General features: G+C 37.3%; 1 protein-coding gene across 1 annotated transcript in view; it reads left to right on the top strand.

The window, feature by feature from the left end:
- The window catches only part of LOC118929216 (ankyrin repeat domain-containing protein 62-like), a 79,140-nt gene that overhangs the window by 20,042 nt on the left and 45,665 nt on the right, over positions 1-13,433 (top strand). Inside the window, exons 2-3 of the mRNA XM_057498085.1 lie at positions 1,898-2,071; positions 13,187-13,293. Coding sequence (XP_057354068.1) covers positions 1,898-2,071; positions 13,187-13,293 — 281 coding nt within the window. The remainder of the gene's footprint in view (positions 1-1,897; positions 2,072-13,186; positions 13,294-13,433) is intronic.

Genomic DNA, 13,433 nt, shown 5'->3' with positions numbered 1-13,433 from the left:
GTAGTACCAGTGTATTTTTCTTTTTCTTTTTGAAAAATCTGAGTTCTGCAATGAACATACATAAAAATTATAGTGGATCTTTTATATTAATGAAGTAATTCTGAGGTAGTGCAGAAGTATGACTCTCACACAGATAAAAATAACTACTTTTAAAAGATGTTTTTGAGGATTAGTATCTTCTGACAACTTTTAGCCTGTTGAGAAATAATCTTTTTATCTGTGACTATAGATTTTATTATGTATATGTTTAATTAAATATTTTTTTAATTGTGTGTAGCTTTATTACATTTATGTAAACAATTATCTTAGTTGCATCCTTGTGAAAATAAAAAACAGTAAATAACAAAGGATGACTGTTACTATTGCAAAAGTTTAGAAAATTTTAGTAGTGTCCTTATGAAAACAAAAATCAAAAATAGCAAATATTACTATTGCAAAAGTATTGCCTTTATAAAAGTTTTCTTTAAAAATACTTGATTCTCCAACAGCAAACAAATTCTACTCAGGATTCTTTCATTTGTAAACACTTGATGTTTCCCAGTGTGAGCAAGATGAAAAATTTTAAATTGAAGTGTTAGAATCTAATCTCAACTGAAGCTTTTCCTACTATTTCAAACAAAGCACTTCTGATCATACAAAATTGTAAAAGATAATGTTTACCTGCCTTCTTGAATGTTTATAATAGTATTCAGTCCTAAGTTGATCATCGCACATATCTAATTTTCTTACAACCTGTAAATGTAAATATTGAATAAAACCAACTATCCTTATCACTGAATCTTGGGTTTCTTTTGGCTTAAAGTTTCATGAAAATCAAAATACTTATTTTTTTAAATTTCTGCTTCTGTTTTGATATTTCAGAAGAACCGTTATCCCATAATGCTTTTAAGAACTAAAATTTATTTAAGTCCAAGCATGTGAACTGCAGTAGATCTGTTGTGTTACCATTATTTCATTTAACATAATTCACAGTGGATTGTCTGATGCTGTACTATTTTATGCACCAATAAGAAACTTTTTAAATGCTGCCAATTAGTTATCAGACATTATGAATTATAGTTGCATTCCAATGTGAGATGTTAAAATGTGAGGAAATGAGAATCTTAAAATGATTCAAATACAGTGTTCTATTTAAAACATTTTTGTAAAGTAGGCACAAATATATCATTTTACTAAATTGAATTATCTTTGTAAAGGAGTAGTAATAGTAATAATTATAACAATAGTGTAACATTTGCTGACCCACTGTTTGTGCTAGGAACTGTTCTAAAGCATTTAGCATAGATTCTTATTTAAACATAACAGTAGTATCCCATGAGATAACTTATTTTAATCCCCATTATGTTGATGAAGAAATTGAGGCACCAAAAGGCCAAGTGATAACTAAAGTGTAAGATTCAAACCTAAGGTGAGCTGAATCCCAAGGTCATGCTCTTTCTATCAGATAGTCTGCACTTTCATTAATGTGGTGAGTAATAAGGCTGATAAATATTGTACCTTCTCCAGAAAAAGTAAATTTTTGTTTTGAAGACTTACGCTCTTTAATGTTTACAATTACATGAATAATTGTATGTTTTGAGAAGAGTGCATTGTTCCTAACAAGTCCACTCACTTTCCTAGGACTGCTCTGCATTTGGCCTGTGCCAACGGCCGTGCAGAAGTCGTAACTTTCCTGGTACAGAGAAAATGTGAGCTTAACCTCTGTGACAACCTAGAGAGGACACCCCTGATCAAGGTATGTAGGAGCTGTCGATGCCAGCCTGAGATGTATTTGATGTAATAGCTGAGAAGAGAAATCAGTTTATCTCATTTAAATATAACTCACTAGTGAAACCTGTAGAGTGTCTACCTTGAAATCCTAGAATTTATAGGGTGTTTCTTTGTTTAATACCTACAGGCTGTGCAATGCCAGCAAGAGGACTGTGCACGTATTCTTTTAGACCATGGTGCCGATCCCAATGTGAGTGACATCTATGGCAACACTGCTTTACACTATGCAGCTTGTGGTGAGTGTGTAACAACAGTGGCACAGCTCCTTTCGCACAACGCAGACATCGAGGCGAACAACAAGGTATGCATCCACTAACTTTATCTACGAATACTTGAATAACATGTTTTTAATTTCTTTAGTAGCCATAGATGTATAAAATTCTTTTACATATACATCTGTATGTGTGTGTATATGTAGACACATACATATACTGCATACTCAACATCGGGCACTGTCACCGTGGAAACACCTCCAAAGCCAAGTCAGGGAGGGCTAGAGAAAGGTTGTCCATACAGAGGACAGAACAGGGCAGAACAGTCTCCTGGCCCCACTTTTCCCCGGGAGGAGGACCTTCCCTTGAGTGCCTGGGAGGGGGTGGTAGGCTCAGAGCCCACAAAGGACTGAAGCCTGAGAGGGTGTGAGGTGATGGTGGAGGCTGACTGCTCTGCAGAGCCTTAGGAAATGGGTGCTGCTGGGGATGGGTGGGAGGAGAGGTGGAGAACTGGTACCAGGCCAGAGGAGCTGGGTGAGTGCATGTGGGATGAGGAAGCAGCACACCACAGGCCCTGGGCACTCTGGTACCCCAGGGCTCTGAAGATCCGGTGAGGGGTTTGGGTCACATCTTGACATCAGCAGGGCAATTCCCTTGTACTGGCAGCTGCTCTGCCAGCCATGTACCACCTTAGGGTTTCTCACATCACAGAGTAGCTCCTGCTCAGCCTCATGCAGTTCCTCGCTGGCTTGTAGGGAACAGGTGATGATGAAGCTGATCTACCTGCTGTTTCTTCTGGACGTACATTACCTCCCAAGCTGCAGCCCCGACAGGTTAATAGTTAGGGTCAATTTTACATATTTGGAAAAATCAAGCATTTCCTGACTGAAAATATTTTGAAATAACTAAGATTTCACTTAATATAATGGCTCTTCTAAGGAAGCATTAGGGTACAGCTTTGTTTACATGCTTTTATGGCAGATGTTTGTGAAAACACTGAATTTGCTGAAGTACAGCTTTTCTTTCAAATATTTTTTTCCCCACCCAAGTTTTTTTCTAATTGGTGTAAAGCAACACAGGAAAGCCAAGTTTGCTTTGGAAACAGGCTTTATCTAAAAAGAAAGCAAAAGAAATGCATTTTATAATCTGAAATTGTGGCTACACTTGACAAGTTCCTATTTTATTTTAAAAAGTGACTTATGTAAAAGCAATTCCTCTTTCACTGACTAAAGTTTCAGAGGGAAAAGGAGAGAGCAATTAGAAATATCCAGGCCAATTTGGAATTTGGGCACATGAAGGAAAAGAACAAGAAGAGGTTTTTTGTGTTTGCTTTTTCCTTGTTTTTCTCTGTTTAGGCAAGATGTCTTCAGCCTTGAGGGAAAATAATTGTTTGTTTGGTAAAGAGGATGAATGGGCTGTAAACTTGCTTAGAGATCAACTTTAGGAGGACTCTGAGGAACCAGATTGGCAGAGAACAGGTGGTGGTGAAGTGGGAAACAAGGGAAGACGATGTAATGAACTGATATATCCTGTTCTCTTAGAAACAGCCACATAGATGAGAGCTAAACTCTGCCTTCCGATCTAGAACATCTTGATGGGAAGGGAGGAGTTTATGAATAACAAAATCAAGTTACATTTTGGGTTTCCTTACAAGTCCCTGTTCTGCCCCCACCCAGGAAAATTAAATGCAGTTTTGCTAAGTGACTCATCTCTTGTGCTTTCCTTTCTTTGACAAAATCCTCAAGTGATAGCAGGAATTGACCACATATGTGAGAGATGAGAATGACGTGATTGTCCAGTGCACCAGTGCTCAGCTAGGGTTGTGCTGGTGAATCAAATTACGTGGGAAACTTTAAAAAACCAAGTCCAGTAAGGCCTGGAGATATATATATATATATATATATATTTGGAATTTGGAACTATTTCCTTGAGGTACTGATACAACTCTTGCTTAAGAACTACTGAATGGATAGGTGTAATATATAAATTTGCAGATCTCACAAACTTAAGAAATCTCTAGAAGAGTTGGAGTTTGATAGGTTACTACTTCATTCAGCTCTCACCTTTCTGACAATTTTAGCCTGACTTCCATCTGGCCCTACCTCTGTGACTGAGAAGTTAAAAAAGAATATTACTGGCGATATCTGTTAGCCTAAATAAACAAAAACACGTTTTTCCTTCCAGCCATCAGTTATTCCCTAGCACTCAAATAGTCTTTAGTAATTTGCTTCTGGATAGTCTTAATGAGTAGAGGCTGACCCTTGAAGGATTTTGCATCTTTTGGTATCATTAAAGTCATTAGGCCAACAAATCAGTTATCACAAGCAGGGTTCTCCGACTGCAATAGTAGTAAATCATGGACCTTCTTTTTAGCTGAAGCCATGTGATAGAGTGTCTCAGTATGTTTGTTAAATTCATAGAGCCCTGGCATAATTAGAATTGCAATTTTAAATATCGAAATCCATGTAGTTAGTGACAAAAGAGATGGGAATTGTTTTAATAGTTTACTTTCAGCAGTCCTGTGAACTAGTTATTCATTTGATTAACAATCTGGGAGAATTAAATAAAAATAGATTGTAGCTTTCATAAGCATTGGAGAAATTCTTTGAGGCGGTATTATGAATTATTTTTGGTTTTTATCAAATATACAGCACGGTAGTTCTACAGTACCCCTCCTCCCCCCTCCAACATCTCTGCCTACTTTGCTCCCCCTAGGTAACCACTAGACACTTCTCAGTGTCAATGAGTCTAATGCTATTTTGTTCTTTTTCTTTTGCTTTTTATATTCCATAAATAAGTGAAATCATATGGTATTTGTCTTTCTCCACCTGGCTTATTTCCCTGAGCATAATACCCTCAAGATGCATTCATGTTGTTGCAAATGGCAGGATCTTCTTTTCAGAGCAAAGTAATATTCCATTGTATATGTACCACATCTTTATCCAGTCATCTACTGATGGATGCTTAGGTTGCTTCCACATTTTGGCTATTGTAAACAGTGTGACAATAAACATAGGGGTGCATATATGTTTTTGAAGCAGGGATTTTGTTTTCTTCAGGCAAATTCCCAGGAGTGGAATTACTGGGTCAAATGGTATTTCTGTTTTTAGTCTTTTGAGGAACCTCCATACTGCTTTCCACGGTGGTTGCACCAATTTGCAGTCCCACCAACAGTGTAGGAGTGATCCTATTTCTGGGAATTATGAATATTAATAGTAATTTTTATTACATGTTGGGGCCCAATTTTTTGATAAACCATATGATACTAAAGAAAGGGAAGATTTTTGCATACACCTATTTGTTTTATACACAACCACTGGGAAATGTAAAAAATATAAAACAAGTGAACTATAGGCTAACCATGGCCCCTGAATACATTTAATTTGCCCCAACAAATTGAGTCAATATTTAAAATGTAGGAGACTCATGTAGAAATCTGGGCTTCAGGCTTCTCTTAAAGAATCATATCTGCAACATGGAGCCATGCCTACTCTGAGGTGTGCTGTGCAGAGGGCTTCCCCTTTTTCTGTTCCCCTGTCCCCACTTGGGGTCTTTACTTCCTTGAGTCACCCACTTCACCTCTATAAACACTGGAGGTTACAATTTGAAGTTACACTATTTTATAGTATTTTTTGATAAATATTCAAGATTTTTGAGATGGTTTGTATTAATTTACAATGTAGAGTTCACATTATATATTAATCTCAGAAATAGGATTGACTTAAGATAGAATTTATAAGTGGTTTATATTGACTTATTCCTTTTTATTTGCTTATTTTTATTTATTCATTCATTTATTGATTGATACATCATTAATATACAACTACATGAACAATATTGTGGTTACTAGATTCCCCCCATTATCAAGTCCCCACCACATACCCCATTAAGGTCACTGTCCACCAGTGTAGTAAGATGTTATAGAATCACTACTTATATGTGTTAAACTGCCTTCCCCATGTCCCCCCACACACACATTATGTATGCTAATCATAATGCCCCTTTTCCCACCCATCCTCCCCAGTCCATTTCCCTTTGGTAACTGTTACTCCATTCTTGGGTTCTGTGAGTCTGCTGCTGTTTTATTCCTTAACTTTTTGCTTTGATCTTACACTCCACCGATGAGTGAAATCATTTGACACTTGTCTTTTTCTGCCTGGCTTATTTCACAGAGCATAATTATAAAACATAAAAACATAAAATAAATTATTTAAAAAATTATAAAAGCATAAAAATAAAACAACATCCATGTTGTTGCAAATGGTAGGATTTGTTTTCTTCTTATGGCTGAATAATATTCCATTGTGTATATCTACCACATCTTCTTTATCCATTCATCTACTGATGGACACTTAGATTGCTTCCATTTCTTGGCTATTGTAAATAGTGCTGCCAGAAACATAGGGGTGCACAAGTCTTTTTTAAACTGGGTTTCTGCATTCTTAGGGTAAATTCCCAGGAGTGGAATTCCTGGGTCAAATGGTATTTCTATTTTTAGTTTTCTGAGGAACCTCCATACTACTTTCCACAATGGTTGAACCAATTTACATTCCCACCAGCAGTGTAGGAAGGTTCCCTTTCCTCCACAACCTTGCCAACATTTGTTGTTTGTCTTTTGGATGGTGGTGATCCTAACTGGTGTGAGGTGATATCTCATTGAGGTTTTAATTTGCATTTCTCTGATGATTAGTGTGATGTGGAGCATCTTTTCACATGCTTGTTGGGCATGTGAATTTCTTCTTTGGAGAAATGTCTGTTCAGATCCTGTGCCTGTATTTTAATTGGGTTATTTGCTTTCTGTTTGTTGAGGTGCCTGAGCTCTTTCTGTATTTTGGAGGTCAACCCATTATTGGATTTGTCATTTATGAATATATTCTCCCATACTGCAGGATGCCTTTCTGTTAAACTGATGGTGTCCTTTGCTGTACAGAAGCTTTTTAGTTTGATATAGTCCCACTTGTTCATTTTTCCTTTTGTTTCCCTTGCCTGCAGAGATATGTTCATGAAGAAGTTGCTCATGTCTAAGAGTTTTATGGTTTCATGACTTACATTCAGGTCTTTGATCCATTTCAAATTTACTTTTGTGTATGGAGTTAGACAGTAATCCAGTTTCACTGTCTTACATTTAGCTGTCCAGTTTTGCCAACATCAGCTGTTGAAGAGGCTGTCATTTCCCCATTGTATATCAGTGGCTCCTCTATCATATATTAATTGACCATATCTGCTTGGGTTAATATCTGGACTCTCTATTCTGTTCCACTGGTCTATGGGTCTGTTCTTGTGCCAGTACCAAATTGTCTTGATTACTGTGGTTTGAGGTAGAGCTTGAAGTTGGGAAGCAAGATCCTCCTACCCCCCGCTTTATTCTTCCTTCTCAGGATTGCTTTGGCTATTCAGGGTCTTCTGTGGTTCCATATCAATTTTAGAGCTATTCAAGTTCATTGAAGAATGCTGTCGGTATTTTGTTAGGGATTATGTTGAGTCTGTCGATTGATTTAGGCAGGATGGCCATTTTAACAATATTAATTCTTCCTACCCAAGAGCATGGGATGATTTTCCATTTATAGGTATCCTTTTAATTTCTCTTAGGAGATTCTTGTAGTTTTCAGAGTATAGGTCTTTCAATTCCTTGGTTAGGTTTATTCTTAGGTGTTTTATTCTTTTTGATGCTATTGTGAACAGAATTGTTTTCCTGATTTCTCTTTCTGCTAGTTCATCGTTACTGTATAGGAATGCAACAGATTTCTCTGTATTAATTTTGTATCCTGCAACTTTGCTGAATTCAGGTATTGGTTCTAGTAGTTTTGGAATGGAGTCTTTAGGGTTCTTTATGTACAATATCATGTCATCTGCAAACAGTGACAGTTTGAATTCTTCTTTACCAATCTGGATGCTTTTTATTTCTTCATGTTGTGTGATTGCTGTGGCTAGGACCTCCAATACCATGTTGAATAAAAGCACAGAGAGTGGGAATCCTTGTCTTGTTCCCAATCTTAGAGGAAAAGCTTTCAGCTTCTTGCTGTTAAGTATGATGTTGGCTGTGGTTTTGTCAGATATGGCCTTTATTATATTGAGGTACTTGCCCTCCTATACCCATTTTCCTGAAAGTTTTTATCATGAATGGATGTTGAATACTGTTGAATCCTTTTTCAGCACCTATGGAAAGATCATATGGTTTTTGTCCCTCTTTTTGTTGATTTGATGGATGATGATGGACTTTTGAATGTAGTACCATCCTTGCATTCCTGAAATGAATCCCACTTGATCATGGTGTATGATCCTCTTGATGTATCTTTGAATTCACTTTGTTAATATCTTGCTCAGTATTTTTGCATCTGTGTTCATCAGGGATATTGGTCTGCAGTTTTCTCTTTTTTTGTGGTGTCTTTGCCTGGTTTTGGTATTAGAGTGATGCTGGCTTCATAGAATGAATTAGGAAGTATTCCCTCCTCTTCTATTTTTTGGAAAACTTTAAGGAGAATGGGTATTATGTCTTCTCGAAATGTCTGATAAAATTCAGCGGTGAATCCATCTGGTATGGGGCTTTTGTTCTGGGGTAGTATTTTGATTATGGATTCAATTTCATTGCTAGTAATTGACCTGTTTAGATTTTCTCTTTCTTCCTGGGTCAGTCTTGGAAGGTTGTATTTTTCGAGAAAGTTGTCCATTTCTTCTAGGTTTTCCAGTTTGTTAGCAGACAGATTTTCATAGCATTCTCTAATAATTCTTTGTATTTCTGTGGGGTCTGTAGTGATTTTTCCTTCCTCATTTCTGATTCTGTTTATGTGTGTAGATTCTCTTTTTTTCTTATTAAGTCTAGCAAGGGGTTTATCTACTTTGCTTTTCAATGAATCAGCTAGTGGTTTCATTAATTTTTTCTATTGTTTTATTCTTCTCAGTTTTATTTATTTCTTCTCTGATCTTTATTATATCCCTCCTTTTACTGACTTTGGGACTCATTTGTTCTTTTTCCAGTTTCAATAATTGTGAATTTAGACTATTCATTCTGGATTGTTCTGCCTTCTTTAAATAGGTCTGAATTGCTATATACTTCCCTCTTAGAACTGCCTTCACTGCATCCCACAGAAGTAGTTGTGTTGTGGTGGTGGTTTCATTTGTCTCCATATATTGCTTGATCTCTGCTTTACTTTGGTCATTGATCCATTGATTGATTAGGAACATGTTGTTAAGCCTCCATGTATTTGTGAGCCCTTTAGTTTTCTTTGTACAGTTTGTTTCTAGTTTTATACCCTTATGATATGAGAAATTGGTTGGTACAATTTCTATCTTTTTTAATTTACTGAGTCTCTTTTTGTATGGCCTAGTATGTGGTCTATTCTGGAAAATGTTCCATGTGCACTTGAAAACAATGTGTGTCCTGCTGCTTTTGGGTGTAGAGTTGTGTAGATGTCCGTTAGGTCCATCTATTCTAATGTTTTGTTCGTGTCTCTGTGTCCTTACTTACTTTCTGTCTGATTGATCTGTCCTTCAGAGTGAGTGGAGTGTTGAAGTCTCCTAGAATGAATGCATTGCATTCTATTTGCCCTTTTAATTCAGTTAGTATTTCTTTCACATATGTAGGTGCTCCTGTGATGGGAGCATAGATATTTATAATGGTTATATCTTCTTGTCAGATTGATCCCTTTATCATTACATAATGTCCTTCTTTGTCTCTTGTGTCTTTCTTTAAAGTCTATTTTGTCTGATACTAGTACTACAATGCCTGATTTTTTCTCCCTATTAGTTGCATAAACTATCTTTTTCCATCCCTTCACATTTAGTCTGTGCATGTCTTTGATTTTGAAGTTAGTCTCTTGTAGGCAGCATATAGATGGGTCTTGTTTTTGTCCATTCAGTGACTATGTCTTTTGATTCGTGCTTTCAGACCATTTACTTTAAGGGTGATTATCAATAGGTATGTACTTATTGCCATTGCAGGGTTTAGATTCATGTTTACCAAAGGTTCAAGGGTAACTTTCTTACTATATAAGACTCTAACTTAACTCACTTAGTATGCTATTACAAACACAATCTAAAGGTTCTTTTTTTTCTTTTTCCCTCCTTTTCTTCCTCTTCCATTCTTTTTATATTATAAATCATATTCTGTACTTTTTGTCTATTCCTTTTTATTACCTCTGGTGACAGCTATTAAACCTTAGGAACACTTCCATCTGTAGCAGTCCCTCCAAAATACACTGTAGAGATGGTTTCTGGGAGCTAAATTCTCTCTGCTTTTCCTTATCTGGATATTATTTGATTCCCTCCTTCAAATTTAAAAGATAATCTTGCCAGATAAAGTTTTTTTGGTTCAAGGCCCTTCTTCTTCATTGCATTAAATATATCATTCCACTCATTTCTGGCTTGTAAGGTTTCTGCTGAGAAATCTGATGAAAGCCTGATGGGTTTTCCTTTGTATATGATCTTATTTCTCTCTCTGGCTTCTTTTACTAGTCTGTCCTTATCCTTGATCTTTGCCATTTTAATTATATGTTTTGGTGTTTTTGTCCTTGGGTCCCTGTGTTGGGAGATCTGTGCACCTCCATGGCCTGAGAGACTATCTCCTTCCCCAGATTGGGGAAGTTTTCAGCAATTACTTCCTCAAAGACACTTTCTATCTTTTTCTTCTGGTACCCCTATAATACAAATATTGTTCCATTTGTATTGGTCATACAGTTCTCTCAGTATTCTTTCAGTCTTTGTGCCTCAGCTTCTTTGTATTCCTCTTCCATGTCCCTAATTTCTATTTCATTTATTGTCTCCACTGTATCTAATCTCCTTTTAATACCCTCCATTGTGTTCTTCAACTATTTGATCTCCGTCCTAAATTCATTCCTGAGATCTTGAATATTTTTCTATACCTCCATGAGTATGTCAATGATTTTTATTTTGTAATATCTTTCAGGAAGATTCATGAGGCCGATTTCATTTCAATCTTTCTCAGGTGTATTCATAATTTTGCTTTGAACCAAGTTCCTTTGACAGTTCATAGTTTGTCTGTGGTGCCCTGTAGTGCCCAGAAGCTCTGCTCTCTGGAGCTGTTTAGCCCCTGGAGCAATGTTTGGGTTCGCAGCAGAGCTGTGTTGGTGCCTTGGGGGAGGAAAGAACTGTTTCCTGCTTCTGGGCTGCTATGCCTGTCTCCAGTACCCGAACCAGTGGGCCAAACACACAGGTGTAAGCCTCTATGCTTTGTGTTTGTAGCTGCCGTAGGCGGGGCTTCCCTCTGGCTGGCCTGATGGCAGGGCAAGTTTTGTGGATTTGTGATCCTGAGCCAGGTGCAGGCTAGCCGGGTGGGAGTAAGACACAGCAGGCTGTGTATCATGGTGGGGGGGGCCTTGGAGCTGTGTACATAGCCAGGGGGATGGAGTGCCTGAAGATAGTTTAAGCTCCCAACCTGCTGGGAAGAGTGCACCCAATTTTGTCTACTTGTCCTTTCTCCTGAGCAGTAAGCTCTGCGCAATCCTTGCCCCTTTAGCAGCCCTCTCACTTTTAGGAAGTCTCTCAGACTGCCCACCCACATCAGCCAGATATGAATCCCTGTTTTCCACAAGCAGCTGGAATTTCCATCTCTGCAGGTATTCAGCCTGTCTTAAGCTTTCCAACTGCACTAAATCAGAGCAGCATACAATGCAGGTTCGTGCTCCCAGAGCAGATCTCCAGGGCTAGGTGTTCAGCAGTCCCAGGCATCCACTCACTCCATGCTGTTTCTTCCTCTTCTGCTGGGCTGGGGTGGGGGAAGGGGTTGGGTCCCACCGGGTCAGGTATGTTACCGTATTCTGTGAGGTCTGCTCTTTTCTCCATGTGTATGCAGTCTAGTGCAGCCTTCTTTCCTGTTGCTCTTTCAGGATTAGTTGTATTAATTATATTTTCATATTATATGTCATTTTAGGAGTTCTCTCTCTCACCTCTTATGCCACCATCTTTTCTATAAGTGGTTTTTAAAATAACTTTTTTTTACATGTATTATTGGTAATCCTATCCCCACTGGAATGTCTAAAACCTAATGCGGTTGATCATGGTTACAGTCAGTTACGTTATCTGTTTAGTGTAGACAATATTATATCTTTCCCCTCAGCATTGTTCCTTAAAAATGCAAGTGATTCAGTTAACTTCCATTATGCTACAAATAATCCATATAGATCAGTATTAGAAGTTTTATTGATAAGCCATTATATTTTTATTTGATTCATATTTTGCATGGAATACAATTTTAAGTGGCAATTAAAATGGAAACCTAAATAAAAAGATTTTTTAGTGGGCCCAGGGTTATCATTACAATTGGGAATAAAATTTCATATTGAGCTTACTAACAGCAAAGGTACAACAAAACTATCTTCTTATAGGACAAAACCCATGGACCATTTGGTTATAAGCAATCCTTTCATTAGAAGCCTGTCTCTTTTAATTCAGAGCCCATTTTCCAGTGACCCATTCGAAGCAGTAGTGCCTGACATTGACATCTTGGAACCTGACACCATTGATAGAAAAATCAAGCAATTTTGTACACATGGGAAAAACCTTCATTTTTACTGGAAAGCTGTCAGAACTATCCCTGAAACACTTAATTCCTCAAATGTTAATGTTTGCAACAAGGACGTATTGGGCAGATAGGGAGTAAGCAAAGTTAAACAGATTTCTTTAGTACTAGACATATAAAGCAAAGCTTTAAAATATTTCTCAAATATAGAACATGGAATCCTCACTGTGGCATAGTCATTAACTTTTGGTAAAGTACATATTCTTTGGAATAATTGTTGTAAGAAACAGTACCCCAGAGAGACTCACTTCGGTTAACTCAGTAAAAATACTTAAAGCACTTCCTACTACATCTTAAAGCTTGGAGATACAGAGAGATTAAGAAATAGCCCCTGCCCTCAAGAAACTCTTGGTTTAGATGGGAAGCAGTAAGGCAAGTGCAGCACACCATGTTCAATACTGTGATGGGAAGCAAAGACTTTCTGGAAGAATTCAGTGTTTGAAGTGACTTGTGGAGAATGCCTTTGCAGGTAGTCTGTGGAAGAGGTGTAGAGGAAGGGCATTCCCAGAGAAGGAGCAGCAGGTGAAAACTGAGGGCTGAGAAGGAAGGGGCCACTTTTTATTTTCCTTCTATATTATATGTTTAAGGGCAGAGGATCTTTCATAAGTTTTTTATTCAGTTTAGAAATATATGATTTTGTAAATTATAAATTGTTTTTGCTCTTTTACAGGAAGGCTTCACACCACTTTTGCTTGCTATAAGGCAAGGAAAGCATGAAATGACAAAGTATTTGTTAACTAAAGGAGCAAATGTACATGCTGTTGATAAGAAAAAAAGGTACAGTATTGTTTTCTTAGCCTTATGTTTCTCTAGCGTCATGATAAACACATCAGAAGATTAAGTGTAGGAATAATTGATAATTACATAGTGGAAAATATCAATGCATCATTAGTAAAAAAGCAATGATTCTGACTAGG

This window comes from Manis pentadactyla, chromosome 3, assembly GCF_030020395.1.
Source record: "Manis pentadactyla isolate mManPen7 chromosome 3, mManPen7.hap1, whole genome shotgun sequence".
Lineage (NCBI taxonomy): Eukaryota > Metazoa > Chordata > Mammalia > Pholidota > Manidae > Manis > Manis pentadactyla.
This window is presented reverse-complemented; position numbering and strand designations above follow the sequence as displayed.